Here is a 17,526-nt window from a genome sequence, read left to right as displayed (position 1 = left end):
TAAAACAGAGATAAACTACAAGAATTGACTCACTAGGTCTCTTCTTCTAACCTAATTAAAATAGCATTGAGATATTAACATGCAGAAGTGTAATGTACTGATCACCTCTCCAGTCTACAGGCAGTTTGTCAGCTCTCATCTACCAAGATCCCAAAGCTTCCACCACACTCTCTGATTTGCCCATAGTCACATGCAATAGATGCTTCTGATGTTGCCACAGTTTTGTGTGTTGAATATGAATTTTCCAAGAGGGAATGTGCAGCAGATGCAACACAACCAACCGAGGCCCATCATCATTCCCTGTGCTAAGAGACAGGGGGCTGGGAGGGAAAATCCTGTCTCTGTTCCTCAGAGCTCACTATATTCCTACACCATAGGGAACAGCAAGGACTAATTTTAATGTACTTGTTTACAACAAGCACTGAGAGAACGCTCTCAGCTAGGAAAAGAACAGAAGAGTAACTCTGAGTACTTCCATCCCTCTGTTCCAGGGTCTACTCCACCTGGAGAACCAAAGCTCTAAAATAAAAAGTTAGGGAGTCGAGTTGAAACAGGGCATCAATGACTCCTCCACACTCACCCCCCTCCTTTCAACAAATCACATTTCTAAATTAACAGGACCACATGATAAAGTGAAGAATAATACAAACACTGTGAAGTATATACAGAACAAACAAGCAACAAAAGGCTCTGCTGAAGTAAAACTACCTAAGAGAGAAAAAGATGTCTCAGACATTGATCATGAAAACATATTTGAAACAAACAAAATTCACTGAAGATCTTGGGTCGAAAAATATAAATGCACAAATTACTGATAGCACAAAACAGAAAGACTTTATCATAGAGAAGCATAAATACATCAGAAAGAAGCATCTAGGTGAAAACTGAAGGAACAGCAGCAGAATTAAAATGTAATAGTGCAAGTCCCACAGCAGCTAGAACCTCTCCTACAAACTGAGTCTTCATCAGTCAGATACTAGAGAGGAGGACAAAGAGCTGGGTGGATTAATCGATCACGGGATGAAGGTCAGTGCCATGTGGCAGTGGAAATGGGTGATGTGATTCTGTAATGGAAAAGCTGAGCTATATCCAGGACGGAGATACCTGCCTGTACTAGATGTAGAAGATGCTTCTGTAGAAGCTCCTGCTGAAACATCACCTGGAATGATGTGACCACTCTGGTTACTCATCTTCAAAGGAGACACAGAAAAACAGGAAGAGATTGAAACAAAGCTGCAGTCTCATGAGGAGACTAAAGAGCCTGTTTTAAGGGGATGCTGAAAGAGCTTGATTTGTTTAACCTAGACAAATGAAATGCTGGGAGAGGACAATTGTTCTCTATAAAAATATCACAGCATAAATATGAGGGAGGAAGAACAGTCACTGTAGTTTAAGGAGAACATTAACACAAGAAAAAAAAGAAGGATATTAACTGCACATATATTTTCAGTTGGAATTGGGACGATTTCAGCTATCAGAGCAGTCTTTCAATGATAGCAATGGTACGAACAACCAAAGCACTTTCAAGACAAGCTTGATAGATTTATGAACTGAGGTATATGCTGCAATTGCCTCAGTTACCAAAGGACTGGACTTTATGATCTAAAAGTCCTCTTCCAGTCTTCTGTTACTGTATCATTTCATTCTGATTCGGCTTTTTTTGCTGTCTATAACTAGATTCATGTTTTTCAATCTGATCTGAGAACTGGATATTTCCCTAAAATTGCCTTACTAAAACTATTGCTGTGTTCATGCTGCTGCTCAGCTGACAGCCACGCTACTCATCTGTCTTGGGTTTTCTAGTGTCATGTAAGGTGTTAGGATAAAATCTGTCAAACGGTAAGGAGATTTGCTGTCGCCTCGTTAAATCAATTCAGAAATTATGAAATAACACTTCTGATAGATGGAGATGTCCTGCACTGGTCCGTCATCTTCTCCCCGCTCCCAACCTGTGATTCTATATATGTCCCAGCAAAGCTTCATTTATATTTATAACTACCGTGGTTCAGTACTCTAATCCCACATTTAATTGCCATTCCATTGTAGAGAATACAGAAAATTTACATTTCCACTAATGAACACCACTTCTGCTCTTATGCGTGGTCCATTGTATTTCTTTATGTTGAATAACTCTTAAACAAGAATTAAATGAACTATATTGGCAAGTTGCTTAGGGCTGGTCTTTCTATACTAAAGTTCACTTCTTTCATATTATCATTGTTATCACCTGTACAGGAAAATGAAAAAGAATTTTTATCCTTGCCAGGTATTTCTCTTAAGTGTCAAAAGTTACAGTTCTTCAAAGTCTGGAGGTCTTATGCAACCACTAGAAAGTAAAGTCTTCAACTAATAATGCACATGGTTTATGAACTGGGTGGGTCTCTTGTTGTTTATGTATTGATGCCTGTTGCAATCTTCCCAAACTCTGCGATTTTTCCATGTTGCCTTCCAGTTAACAGCTAGTTCCCAACTACATCATGCGCAGTGTTCTCTGAGTTTATTTCTTTCATGTATTCTCCTTTCTGTCTTCATTACTTTTCCTGATAAACATCAGTGTAGGTAGTCACTGGCATTTAAGTTACTCCTAAACATTATGGTTTCATCAGACTGAACACATGATTTGGCACCTTAACTATTCCTCACCTGCTGTCCTTAATTAAAGGTTCTCCTGTTCTTTCCAGAGGGTTAACCAACACTTTTACTCAAGGCAGGGGACATTCATTATTTTCATTTTAAGGTGTCTTTATGTCTTCTGTAAGGACACTCAATTTACGCCATTCATTTTGTGATGGCTACATTCTTGGACTTCAAATCTTCTTTACCTCCCACCCTCCTAAGCAATTCTTCTGAGTCTTATATCCATCCTTCTTAATCTGCTGGAGGGTGAAACATAATTTGTTCCAATGAGCAGTCTATAGATTTCAGAGCCCACAGGGGCCAAGCTGTCTTTTGAAGATGAAAGCCAAAAGATACCCACAGCACCTCAGGGCAATGAAAATACAGGTGATACTTTTTTAATACCAAGCTGACTTCCCTCTGGGATTAATGATGGAGAAAAAAAATCTTGACATGAATGCCCCTTGCTACAGAACCAGACTGAAAGAAAGTGTAAGATCAGGGATCACGGCCATTGCTTGGATGGCAATCTTGAGCCAACCATTTCCTCCTGTCTATAAAAGGATATGAAAAAGGCAAATGAAAATTAGAAAAACTAACGCATTTTCTGCTTCCCTCCCTCAGGGAGGGAAAAAAAAAATAATATAACAAACAAGAAGGCATTTTTCACAAATAATATTTTGGTGTGAGTGAAGCTAGCTCTCAGCCAGGAGAGCATTAAACCAACATACCATAAGAAGTAAGATCCTGGGACCACAAAACAGGGAGCCATATGTGTGAACTTTATGAGCAATCTCCTGGCGCATCCTGGAGATAAAGATATTGGAGCTCTAGCCTCAATAAAGAAAACTTCTCGTGCTGATAAAATTGTCAGAAAAGTGCACATACATACACAAAAATTGCAGGAAATAAGAGTGTGCTTAGACACCAAAAAAAAAACCACCAACAAAAAACATTCAGCAAACAAAAGAAACACAAACCCCACAGATCTGTGGGACAGCTAAGTCATCCGAACCTTATCATATTGGTGACTGTGTTATGTACCACCTCTCAGAAGACTGGGTAAGCATTGTTCCCTTACAATAGGAACACACTCAAGCTGTGAATAAAGAAAAATAAATAAGTGAAGGGTTAGAGGGAGAGAAAAATCAAAGTTTCATTTAATTACACAGCACAATGATAAGGGTAATTTTTCTTAAATCAGAAAATAAATTCTAGGTTCAAGTTCCCTGAAGGATATAAAATATTAGAGGATTTTTTATGGTTGTAATCACAAACTCATTTCTCTAGCCACTACTGGCCGTGTCTAATTAGGGCAAAGTATGTTAATGATACAGCAGCACAGCCCAGAGACGTCTTCAGTTGCAATATTAATTGCATTTAGGGAAAGAAGCATGAATTGTGCTTATACAAGCTAATTAGTATGGGTTTGCTAATTAATACTGGAAAGTCAAACTGCCTTTGTCTTGTCAACTGCAATTAGCTGAAGATGTTTAAATTTCTTTTCTTTTTTTTTTTTGTTCTTCCAGTAGTAAACCCACTTTAGCTGAGAAGCAATGAAATCACATGCTGGAGTACTCAATGGCAGTTAAGAGCAGCAAGTCCATCCCACTTTCCGCTAGCATGACCTTGTGCCCTGGTCTAGTGCAGCATCCCCTGCAGCACACACCACCCTCCATCTCATATTATCCCCGTGGACACAGTTCCCTGAACGAGGGCCTTCTCCTCCCAAGGTCACAGAGCACGCGGATACTGTCTTTACTGAGGCCACAATCCTATCAGATTTATCCCACAAGTATTTTACTTTTAAATATTGCTATGTAAAGAATGAATTATTTACCAGGGCATGTAAGATGCTTCCCATCACATACAAGAAACCCCATCAAACTCATCAGTGAGATCCAATCCGCTAGCTCATTAGCCCCCAGAGCACATTGCTTCCTTTCCCATGCTCTGGGGAGGGTGGCAAAGCCATTAGCACTCTTGAAGGTGGCAGTAAAGATGTCACCTCTACAGAGGTTTATCTCAGAAGCAGCCCAAAGACCCATCAGACTGTATGATAGCACCTGACAGGTGTTTATTCCATTTCACTTAGGGCCATAAGTCTGTTTGCAGGATGGCTGATGAAAAGCAAGATCCACATCTGTCAGCACCCAGAGCAGGACGAGCCCTTCTGCATCCCCCCAGCTGCAGAGGCTTAACATCAAACAAGCAGTGGATCACGGGTGAAAAAGAGGGAGGGGGATGAAAAGGAAGGCGAGATGCCAGGAATCCAAATCAGGCAAACAACTGCTGAAGCGTAAACTTTAAGAGAGTCTGAAAATAAGGCCATCCAGGTGAGCCCCTGATCTGGAAAGGGGGGAGAAAGAAAACCCAACATGTAAAGAACATTTTGTTGGATGGCAGGGAGGAGAGTGGGGCTGATGGTACAAGTGCTGGAGTCCTTGGGCAGGCAGGTAATGGAAGAGCCCCATCCAAGGGGGACAGACCTCTGCCACCCCGAGCACTGTAGGAGACAAGAAGTGACACATCTTTCCCTACCAGGGAGATTTTACCTGGGGGTGGAGGAGAATGATCTACCACCAGTGAGAAGATGGAACTACACTGTCATGTTTCTCCTCAAAAGGGAAGAAGAGGAAAAACAATCTCTCCTCCTCGGGATGAAGCACTTTACTTATATGTACTGAACAAAATTCAAAACACTGAATAAAGCCCACACGTCATAATCCATCGTCTAAAGCACCACAGAATACAGCCTATTCGCGTGAGATTGAGGTAAACTTTATTGGAAGATCACAAGACCTGCAGTTTTCTGCTGAGTAACCCTTGGGAATAGGCACTGAACACTGACTGCTGCTTTATCCTCTGCTGATGGATGATGCACAACACCAATTAATGCTTTAACGTTGGAAGTTCCAGTTTCTTCAGCAGTGTGCTAGCCCGTTTAATATAACAAACTTTTGAAGGCAAACAAGTAACTCAAAACCCAGGCTTAACGAGCCAAAAAGAAAAACTTTGAAATGTTTAAAAAATTTACACATCAGAACATTTAAAACATAACAGCAAATTTATCCTCTAATACATCCAGTGAGCACAATGCAAATTTGATTGTAGAGAATTTAAAACTATAACAAGGCAGCATGTAATGAAATCAGATGGTAAATAGGATTAATTCAGTTTTCTTTGGAAATATCAGTTCTGACCTGTGTCATGAAGAAAGCGGCTGAGCATACAAAATATTTGCCCACAATGTAAGACCACCCCAGAATTGGAATCAATTAACACCCTCATTATAGAAAATCTGATGTTGAAACAGCAAAGAGTACAAATTAAAAAAAAAGAAACTAGCAGACGTATGGCAACCTATTAATAGTACAACAGGACATACTAGCTCTGCCCTTCAGTGCCCTAGTAGAGATAAGTAGAAGTCTAAAAAGACGAGTGATGGCACTGTAGTTTATGATTTCGGTTTTAGAGCAAAACTGTTTAGCACCTACTTACTAGCCAGTGATTCATACCCATTTTTTCATTAGTAACGAAATTAATTCAGTGTAAAACACATCTACAGAATGGATGTCTACATCTTGGATACTACTCGGGTTTTTCTTGTGACTAGAAAAAGTTGCAGGAATCCCACAACTCACCATTAGCAAAAACATTGGCTCACAAAACAGCTTAATAGCTGACACCTCATTTATTCCCAAGTATGAAGAATCATATGTAATTGTCATGCAACTGCACATAAAGCGCCCTACTGTCTGGTTTTCTGGCCTCTATTATTTTTGGTCCTTGAGGGAACTGTCACTACAATAGAAAAACCCAGCAGGTCGAACACTTTGTGGAAGTGTCTAGTGGAAGGTGTCCCTGCCCACGGCAGGGGACTTGGAACTAGATGATCCTTAAGGTCCCTTCCAACCCAAACCACTCTATGATTCAATAAAACACTAGTTTGTTGTAATTCTGTTGCATCTCATCTGCTTGTCCTTTGCAAACTTGAGACTTAATCAAAGGTCCTCAAAGAAAGGAGTTAATTCAGGATGAAATTAAATCCTTGCTTCTGATCTAGAGCTGCTAACAAAGGGAAAGGAAATTGCTGAAAAAAGGAAGACAGACCATTAGATCTCATCCAACACTTGTTCCAGGTGAGCACCAAGACAGTCTGTGCCAAGACTAGCAAAAACAATAGAAACTTTTACAATGCTTATTTGCTATTCATTTCTGAATATTTGGAACTGATCCACTGTTTGAATGAACTGAACTCTGCATATGTTACTGCTCTGTAAAACAATTAAAAAAAAAAAAAAATATGAACACTTACCATCTCTGCTCTTTGCTTATGATTTCCCACTTCTTCCAGAACTTGAGACAGCTGAGCCTTCAAGACAAAAAGGTAGAAAATGAAGTCACAGATGCATCTCGGTTGGAAAAGCCCTTGAAGATCACCTAGTCCAACCATTAACCTAACACTGACAGTTCTCAACTACACCATATCCTTAAGACTGGGACATATTTTTGGATGTTTAATAGGACTGCACTGTTCCCTTCCAACCAAAGCCACCAAGGGCAAGATGATCTTCACAGCACTGAAAAGGAATTATAAGCATTGGGTCTTGTTATGTCCTGGCAGCATCCCATTCCATGAGACAATCCTGACCCAAAGAGCTGCAGCCTACATACACAAGAAAGACGACTTTTATTGCAGAGAGGAAATCCACTGGATTAGCCATACAAAATTTAAATCCTATTAGTCCAGTCAGACAACTGTGCCTCCTCTCCATTTCTTTGGAAGTTGCAGGAAGGGTGGTCTAAAACCCACCCAGCTGCCAAGCTTAACTTTAGGGAAAGAAGAGGTTTGCTTCACTGCTCCTGCTAGGTGTGTTTGTGTGTGAAGATAACTTCATAGAAAACGTTCTGTTGAAGTGCTGAGGTACAAGGTTGGGTTTGGCAGCCTCTGAAACTGTTGTGGTAGAATACCGAGAAAATCCTCTCTGGAACATAATCCTACTGAATTTCTGTGAGAAAAAGTCCCAACACAAGGTTTTTTCTTTTTCAAGAGGAAATTTGAAGTGTAAAGCACCCTAAACCAGAGTGAAACTATCTTATCTTATCCCTGCATAATTTAGGAAGAAATGGGAACCTGACTCAGAGGAGGAGCTTTGTTTATGAAAAGGGATTTTAAACAAAATACTTTGGAGATGGCTAAGACAAGCACTTACACTACTTGAGTGCTACTACTTCCCACATCTTTTATTTCACACCACTTCTCCAGCCTGCAATCAGCCTTCCTCTGGTTAGCAGAAAGCCCAAAAAATAGTCACAACTGATGACAGAGAAGCTAATTTAAACCACATAAACAAACAAGAACTAAAAAAACCCCTAACTTTCCTACAAACTAATTCATGTAATTTCAAGCAGATATTCATTAAAACCCCCCAGAGTCCCTCTAACAATCTCTCGCCACACATTAAATGGGTCTTTTGAGTACTACATCCAAACCAGAGACAAATAGCAAGCAGTTTATTACAATGAAAAGGAAAACATTAAGCTTTGAAGGCTAACTGCACTGAAATGCAAGCAAACAAAAAAATTACGGTCTTAGGGTTCAGCACAGCAGAAGTTTAATTTTGCAAACAACCACCCAAACAGTTCAAGACCTCCCTGGCCCCAAAGTAGAGTAGAAACTGAAAAAGTTACGGATTCTTGCTGTGCAGGGCCTAGGATGATGTGACATTATCCTCACTCAAATAAGATGAAAAGGGTTTTCATACAAGCCTGGGACCCGGCACAGGGAAATGAAACACACTTCTTAAACACAGCGGGAGATGCCAGTCCTAACCAAACAGAGAGTGCATGTACAAGCAAGTGAGAAGAAAAAATGAAATTATCACCAAGTTTGATGCTGAAACCTCAGGGAACTATAAATTTGCAGACACCTGAGAAAGACTTTTTTCCCTGCTACTACTGAATCGGGTAGAATTACACCAGCAGGCTGATGCCAGAAAAAAGTGGCATGAAGAAGAGTTAGAAAACACGTCCCTAGAGATGTTATTTATGAGAGATGCTAGCACAGCCTTTGCAAAACACCCCAAGACCGACTGAATATTTTTGATCAAAAACAACCCCAACTTTTCTGTATATTTATTAGCCTTACCTATATGAAGATGACCTTTAGAGGGGAACTACTGGCCTATTCTAAACTAGATGTAAAGAGCCATTAAGAATTATATGTTTGCTTACAGTAGCTACCATTTCTGAATTTGAGGGTCCTGTCTCTGTTCAGCCTCCTGATAGTACAGACTTCTATAGAATCACAGAGTAATTCAGACTGGAAGAGGACAGTTCAATCCCCTGCCCAGAGCAGGGTCAGCTACATGAGGATTCTCAGGGCTCTTGGTCAGCTGGGTTCCGAGTATCTCCAAGGAGGCGAAGTCCAAAACCTCTCTGAGCAACCTGTGCCAAGCTTTGGTCCCCTTCACAGTGGAAATATTTTTCTTTATAATATGAACACAACAGTTCCCTAGAAACCTGTTTAACTAGATGGATATAAGAGCATTTTAAAGTACAAGACCTTGACAAAATTAAGAAAAAAAGAACAGAAAAGACCCTGACATTTTACTTCAGGAAGAGGCTGCGAAAACTTTTGGACAGGAGAGAGAGAATACAAAGGAATGGGAGAAATTAGAAATACAAGCAGGAAATATTCCATAATTTACCTTATATATAATATGGCTTGGAGAAAATAACTAAATACAAACCTCTCAAGCTGCTATGCCAGCAGAGACCTAAAGGCAAACCTGGAGAGCAAGTCCACAACAGCAGCATGATAACAGCAGATCAATATGATTTGGAGAAGCAATCAGATAAGAATTAAATCACAAAGTAGGTTTTCTTCATTGCATTCATTTCTAGGCAGCTCATCTCAAAGGGAAAGAGTAGCTAACTAGTGGGAATTCAGAGAACAGCAACTGAACTTACTAGATTGCTGGAAGAAATGATTTATGAAGATTAAAAGATTTTTAAATGTATGGTTTGACTATAACTCTCACAGAAGAGCAAAAGGGACATATTTAATACATTGAGAGCTTTTACAATGATACAGCTGGAAACATGGAGGCTTTTCCAGCACAGCTGATGCTGTCTGATGCACTCGCAGACCGGAGCGGGGACCCTCCTGACTTGCCTGCTCTCTGCCTGCGCCCACATATGCAGGCAGGCGTGGAAGCACAAGACAAAGCCCAACCTTTCGGTGGGGTCCCCTGTGCCTCCTCTCGCCTGGCTGCGAAACAGATGATCTGAATGCTTTATCACATCCAGTTTGTAAACATTAGCCCTACCCCAGACTTTTTATTAGCTTAAATCAAATATTGAACCTAGCTCAGCTGTTAGAGGACAGCTGCTTGCGAAGTGATTCACTGCCATATTCCTCCTAGGCCACAAGAAAATACAACCTAATCACCAGCAGCATGACAGATGCACACATTTTTAATTATGAAGAAGAAATTAGGCTCTGAACTTATCCCCACATCTCACTTAATCAGAGTGCTTCGGAGGAGCTGCCAGCCACCACAGCCATGGAAGGAAGGAGCTGCAGAGGGCCCTGGAATGGTGCCTGACAGTGTGCTGAGCCCCTACACCCAGTCCCACTCTGGGCATTTAGCAGCAAAGACCTGAAAGAAATAGTGTTATTTCTTAGAATTTACTTATGCAGAAATGAACTGTTGGATTTCTCAGTTCAGCCATCTCTGGGCACTTGCAGGCAACAAAAGCACAAGCAATGAACCCGAGCCAGTTCAGGTGGTTAGGAAGGAGATGGTGTGCAAGAGTCCTTGACCGCTGCGCCAGCAGGCACAGGAGGGTTACCTGCAGGACAAACTGCTGGCGCCGTCCGCCAGTCCCATCTCAGAGTTTCACACTGGGAAAAGCAATGTCCTACCTATATATAACCCAGCTCTGTTTTACAGACTTCAATTGATCACATTCACCTTGGTATCTCAGGAATCTCGCAGTAGGATAGACTTGCGTGTTGAATTTTCTGACTATGCATAAAAGTTACTTAAAGCTCCAAGGAAATTCTCATTACTTAATACACATGTTAATTTCCCACAGATCACCGAGCTCAAGCATTAAGAAATCTGATAAGCAAACAGATATTAAGAATCAGATATACAAATACATGTAAAGTCCCATTTGTCCACTGAAGGCAGCACAAGCAGGTAAAAGAAAATCAAGTAGCAAAGTAAGAAAAAAAAAATCCTCTCAAGTATTCAGTCAACTACTATAAGCCTCCAAAAAAAGGGTTTGTCAATTCAAAACATTCATCTTACATGACAACACAGTCTAATCTACTGTCAATGCTACTGTCATCCTCAAAAGAGAGCGGCAGGAAGGGAAAGATAACCTGTGCTCTGGCTGCACTGGGATACTGCAGCTCAGGGCTGAAAGAGGAGCAGGAACGGTTTCCAAGGAGAGGAACCGATTCAGCTCCTAAGGAGCCATTTCTGAATTGTTTAGCTTGCTTCCCTGCTTCAATAATTTGTCTTCTGCACCTTCCAAAAGTCAGCCTTCACTGACAGCACTGGAGGAGGAGGAGGCTGGTCAGGGAGGGTGTAATGAATGAAACTAAAGCAATCTGGTGGTTAGAACACAGGTGTTAACACCAACTGCATCAACAGCCCCACACTCTTCTCCAGGGGCTGAACGTGAGCCTACTGCCCTGACCGATAGGCAAACAGCTCAAATGTGAGACTCACTTGTAGGAAAAAATTAGCTACTCGATCTCTAATGAACAGTCTTTCTCCACACAACAATACCCTCCACTCTACAAGCAATTAGCAAATCGAAGCGCTCTCTTTGTGGACCTGCATTAATTTACTCCTCGATGTTGCACATTAAATAGCTCATAGGTACGGCACAGCACAGTAGTAGCAACAGCCAAAGCCATAAAATTAAAGCTTGCTTCAAAGAGTTAGGGAAGCAAAATTATGCATGCTGCATACAGGGAATAAATCAAAACAACCTTCATTTGGAAACATCATTTTAGTCTTACGCTTTCATCAAAAAACATGATTATCTTAACAGTCACATTAATACAACGTAGGTAGTTTAGAAGGGAGAGAAACAAGCAGCACATTCACTGCCTCAAATTAGAAAGAGTCATTTTTGTTTTTCCTCATCAGGGTGAAATACCTGAGAATATACATAGCTGCCTATTCTGGGGTTGTGCTTTCACAGCTATAAATCCCACTTTCAGGTCCCCAGAAGGAAGGCCACTTGTTGGAAGGGCAGCACCAGCGCATGGGAGGGGAACAGGAGGAGATTCAGCCTGGCAGAGCTGTAACACAGCTGCAAAATGTGGCATTTTTACAGCACACCAAAGCCCAAGATACCCTTATCACTATTTTATATGCAACAGTTGTATGCAAATTCAAGTCAAGTGTGATGATTGGCAAATTTAGGTATAATGCTAATTAATAGCTATTTCAAATTAATTAACTTCTAAGATAAATTCTTGCCCCTCCTCTTTGAGAAAGTTAACACACAATTTAAATTTACAAGGATATATCATCTACTGATCACAGAAATGTGGAATCTTGTATGTTCCAACATGCCAAATCATTTCAATTTCCTTGTGCTGGCTGCCCCCCCCGTTCCCTGGGTAATTTCACAGTAACTTATTTATCTGTTCACTTACAAAAGAAGATACAAGGTGAAGCTTCTTGGCTCAAGCTAGATGGCCTTAATGTGTGGCTAAAGTGTGATGTGATCTATAACAGGGTCCAAGCCAACATATCTAATCTGATGCTATAAGCTGGGGAAGAAGGAAAAAAAAGGACATTGCCTCTTTCTATCAGATTCAGGACAAACAGGAAAATACGGTGCATCAAAGCTGCAGCTGAAATACAGAAGGAAACCCAAAAACATGGCTGCACTCCCAGGACAGTTTTGATAAAGAAAGCACTGATTGTAACACAATTCAATCCAATCTAAAAACCATGTAGCTCTATGCACGACGCTGATGGGTTACATGGAGCAGAGGAATATAATTGAGAACACTTTGAAGTGAAGGTTGCAGTCACTAATTATCTCACACACAAAGATATTTTTATAAGATCCTGGCTTGTAGGGAAAACAGGAGGAAAACTTTGATTTCACAAAAGCCACAGACAGCTTACTTATGGGGGTGGCAGAGACTGAGACAGAAGTAACTCATCAGCCACTTGCAGTTAGACTTCAGTTTATTTGCATACTGTGATCCTGCATATTAAAATATTGTGAGAACTGAAATGAAATTTTCATTAGTGTTCAATCCGAAATCTCACCCATGGGATTCAGCTTTCAACAGTTAATGCATGCATTTGCCTGTTTATACTTTCAAGTCATATATCCATCAATACCATGCTAGCCAATGCCTCCTGCCTTCACTCCATCAGCACACCATTGCTGCAGATTGGTAGCAGTACAGTGTTGTTTTAGCATCTCTGAAGTGCACTACAAAATTACACTGGATTAAATGGTCATTTCTAATTTAAAGTATTTTGATGCTTTGCTGATGAAATTACTGATCTTTCACAAAACTGCATCAGTTGGGATCACAATCAGGAAGACAGTTTAGTATCAGACATTGCTAAATAATTTCCTTGCTGCTTTACAGATTCAATTTTGCTTTTCTCAAGAAAGTTCTTCTGGTTATAAAATCAAATGCACATCCTTTATAAAGTAGGAAATAACACCTACAAATAAACTCTGGTGCTGTCTCAAAAGCATTAAAAACACCATGTTATCTTACAGGAGCTGGATTCGAGGCAGCGGGAGGCTCAGTCTGATGCATAGGTAAAGGGGAAAATTTCCCAACAACTTCTGAATGTGTTTCAGAAATTTATATACAGTGAAGCGACACTCACTCTGACTTGCAGAAAAGTTACAATAGGCAAAACAGAGACCATTACTTACTGACATAATTTATACTATGTGGATAGGCTTACAGCTCAATGAAAAGCATGTGTCTTAGGCCACAGCTTATGTGGTTGTCCATGTAATTTCGTCTTTCTTAATTCTACCCCAACCAAGGACAGGGAACACAGGAAACTAGAATGCCTGTAAGCAAGATGTCCCACATCTCCAGGGACTCGTGCCCTGGGCATCATGGCAAACCGCAACACCCAGGGACTGAAAGCTACTGCTTTGTGCAGAGCAGTGAAGAGTGTTTTTCATCAAAAAAGCAAGAGCTGCTACTTCTTTGAGAACCAGTTTTCTACTGGATTTGATGTGCAGCAGGGAAATGCCGCCCCCAAGTGAGAGACAAAAAGCAGCTGGTTACCAAAATGAAGGATGAATAAAGCAAAGGCTCTTGGGTGCTAAACAAAAAAATGATACTGTAAATTGAAAAGTTGCTGAAGTCATAGTTATAATTACAGGGAAAGCATCTGCAAGATATGGGCTCCTGTCAACATACCATCAAGATTTACTGGACAAAGAGATGATAACTAAACCTTTCTCTTCCTCTTAAGTCTCAAGGACAGACCAATCTTTCTCCTTCTCTTTTAAGAGATACAGTTACTTAGTAATGTCAAGAATTCTTGACAGTAAGCTTATTATCATGAAATCACACCAAACTCTCACTGGTTAGGCTATGAGAAAAGGGTGTAAACAAAATACCCGTGGAACAACTGATACGAGGAAGACAGGATTTCAAGCAGAAATTGCCCATATCCTTATTCCTGGCAAGTCACTTGACCTAGCTTAAAATAAGCTGCATAGTTCTGCAGCAGAGATCTGGCTTTTGTTCCCCCTCTGCTCAACAACTGCTGAGAGACCTGGGGTTAAAGTACTAAACTCTCTGAAACTCCTTTTTTTCCTCTCTCTCTAATGTAAAGATAATACTCACTCTGTAAAACCACACAAAAATCTGTGACCAGAGGTAATCTCTGAGCACGAGGTGTCACTATTGACATAAAAGCACCTGATGGGCCACACCACTCGGGCAGTAAAGGGATTAAGCACCATGTTAAGTACAGAACTTGAGCACTTCCATGTTTGGAGGTTGCGGTAACCTAATCTCCCTGATCCTCAAAGCAAAGGTGACCTTCCCAACTCCAATAAAATGCAAAATTTAGAGAAAGACTCTGAACTTCTCAAAATCTATTCCATCAACACTGTTCTCAATCTCCCAGGCAGACGCTGTCAGGTAAGGAACACAATACCAAAGCAAATTGGGAGATGGAAAATGCAGAGCATTATATTCAGGAAAGGATGAGTCTCTGGAGATCGGACAGCCCTATGCCAGACAGAAACACTTACAAAGAAAGCAGGGAGGTAGGAGAATAAGGGACTCAGGTGTTACCAGATTTTTCATGTGACAAAAAAGTATCAGGTTTGCAAAAACATTTCAAAACAAGACCAAGCATTTGTTGTTTTACTCTCTGAGCTGCAGCCGAGGTTGAGGCGAGATTGAAGGGCAACAGCTGAGCGACTCCTCTCTCCTCCTGTTTTTCCTTGATGTTTTCGTTCAACACCTTGCTAAGACAGAGCACAGAGACCAAAAGATTAGCACAGCTCTGCTGGGAATAATACACTTTTGTGATAGGTCTCCTTCCCTCTGTCCTAATCAAATGGTGCTGCAGCCCCTGGGGAGAGAATACAGTGCCTAACAAAAATGTGAGCTTGCAGCTGCTTCCTCAACAGCAAAGGGCAGCCTGACTGATGAAACTCTGCCAAGCCAATTGCTTTGAGCATTATGCAGTCGGCCAGTACAGCATCTCCTGGACACACACGAGTGACTGCCGGCTGCTGATGGACTCTCCAGAGGAGTCATTCCCCATCACTGGAACACCCATCAGAGAGGCTTCTGCCACTGATATTCTCTTTGTGGGCTCAGAAATACACCTACCTCAGAAAAGCAGCTGAGTGTGCATCGTAGCAGGGAGTCCCTTCTCTTTTGCTGCTCCCCTAGCAAAATTTTAGCCCAACAGCAGAAAGATAACCTGGCATAAAACCTGTCTACTGAGAGATGACCACAAATCTCTTGCCAGGAGTAAAACAGATAATTAATATATTAGTGCAACTAAAAAAACATTAGGAGAGTATCAGCTCATTCCACAGGGAAATAAAAAAAAAGGGAAAGGAATACAAATCATTTGGAGGACACTAAAGAGAATTAATTTTACTGTGTTGTGATCAAATCTCTGAAGCCGAAATGAAGGGATACCAGCACCAGATTCTGAAATGAATGTAGCACCTCCGGGAATCTGGTTATTCATCACTATTTAAGTGATCTGAAAACTGGTACTGTAAGTGATTCTGGGATCCAGTGAGCATGATGTTTTCTTCAGGTTGTATTAAACTTTCTTGAACTGGGAAGCAGTGCTAGAGACTACAAGCAGAAGACACAGTAGCTAAATGGGAACAGAATTCCTTGCCACTAGATGTAATAATGAAGTTGGTTAGGGAAGGAGGGAGCAAATGTTTGTGCAGTCGTTTAACTTTCTGGCAAAATTTTAACTCCAGCAATTATTTTTTTCTTTGTCTCCTTTAGATTATCAGCAGAATGAGTTCAGGCTCCAAAAACCCTATCTTGATGAAAGCAAACATTAGCACTCACCAAACACAGAAAAAGGGAACCTCAAAAACTAAAAGTGGTGCCAATATGACACCCAGCGAGTCTACCAAATTATGAACTTCTCTGCCACTCCTTCCTACGTGTTTTTTCCAGTACCACCTCCCTGGACCTACGCTCTCCCCGTCAGTTTGATAGCTAGAGGGAAAGAAACAACATTTAGTTGATGAAGTCTGTAAATTAGCCAACAAAAATGTTCACTCTTATCCATTCATCAGAAAAAATGGTAGAATTACATCTCTACCTAAAAAAGCCCTTCTAATTTCAGCCCGATGAGTCAGCACTGCTGCATCTCATCACTAAGAATGATTCATTGTCACTGCACTTCTCAAAGTCAAGAATAAGGGTATTCACCCCAATTCACTGTCATCTCAAAACTACTCTGGATCCAGGCACTGTGTTTGCATACAGTACTGTTATAATGATTTATGTGAGTGTGTCACTTTTAATTTAAAGGTACAAAGAGCTACCAACCACAAGGCGACATTTTCTTCTCAGTGGGCCGACAGTTGAATACCTGGACAATATTTTGCTTGCCAAGAAGAGGTCTCTACACTCCTATAGTTTAAGGGTGGCAATGCTTCTGAAGACACAAGTGGATGGCCAGTATCTTTGGAGAGAAACACTAATACTTGGTTATGAGTTAAAAGAAGCTTTTCATGGGAGTTAGAATCTGAATAGAAATTCAGACAAAAGCAGTATGGATGGAAAGCCTCTGCCCCAGGTGGAAGCAATGGTGAGGAAGAGGGTTTTGTGCATGGATTAGACCCCAGCCAGAAGATCTGTAGTTGGATGAAACAAAGAATATTGGAAGCTAAGCAGCAGCACAGCTGTAGGTTTCTTTATATACAAGTCTCTTAACATCAAAGTTGCTTTGATTAACCTTTCTACCTATTAAAACAAGGCTACTGCACAATTCATACTGACCTTAGCACCCCAGAGCACTCAATGGCAGTACCTTCCTCTAAGTTGCCCAAGGCTGTTTGGCAGCTGGTGCTGTGCGGTGATAGTTCAGAAAAGATGTCTTTAATGGTATGTGTGTGCTGTGAGCCCTGTCCCTAACTGTATCTCACTGCTATCCCCACAAACACACTCCCAACAGGAGCCCTCAAACGTGTCGGCACACTTCCCAGTGCAACTGTTGTAAGACAGCTGACAAATACTATCAGGGAAGTGAAGAACCATCTTTAAATCCAACTTTTTTTTCTTCTGGGTTAATTTTCATCTAGTTTGGTATCTTTACTACTGCACAGGTTGTGCTAGCTCAAATAAAGGTCAAGGAGGGGTTTAAGCCAGCA

The 17,526-nt window shown here is 41.0% G+C and overlaps 1 protein-coding gene across 3 annotated transcripts in view; it reads right to left on the bottom strand.

The window, feature by feature from the left end:
• MAD1L1 (mitotic arrest deficient 1 like 1) overlaps nucleotides 1-17,526 on the bottom strand; it is a 379,581-nt gene that overhangs the window by 182,985 nt on the left and 179,070 nt on the right. For all 3 annotated transcript variants that reach the window (XM_074841020.1, XM_074841022.1, XM_074841021.1), the window contains exon 13: nucleotides 6,935-6,991. In XM_074841020.1, the coding sequence (XP_074697121.1) occupies nucleotides 6,935-6,991 (57 nt within the window). The remainder of the gene's footprint in view (nucleotides 1-6,934; nucleotides 6,992-17,526) is intronic.

The sequence above is a fragment of the Strix aluco genome, chromosome 15 (genome assembly GCF_031877795.1).
Source record: "Strix aluco isolate bStrAlu1 chromosome 15, bStrAlu1.hap1, whole genome shotgun sequence".
Classification (NCBI taxonomy): Eukaryota; Metazoa; Chordata; class Aves; order Strigiformes; family Strigidae; genus Strix; species Strix aluco.
The sequence above is the reverse complement of the archived record's forward strand: the minus strand, read 5'-3'. Positions and strand labels throughout refer to the sequence as shown.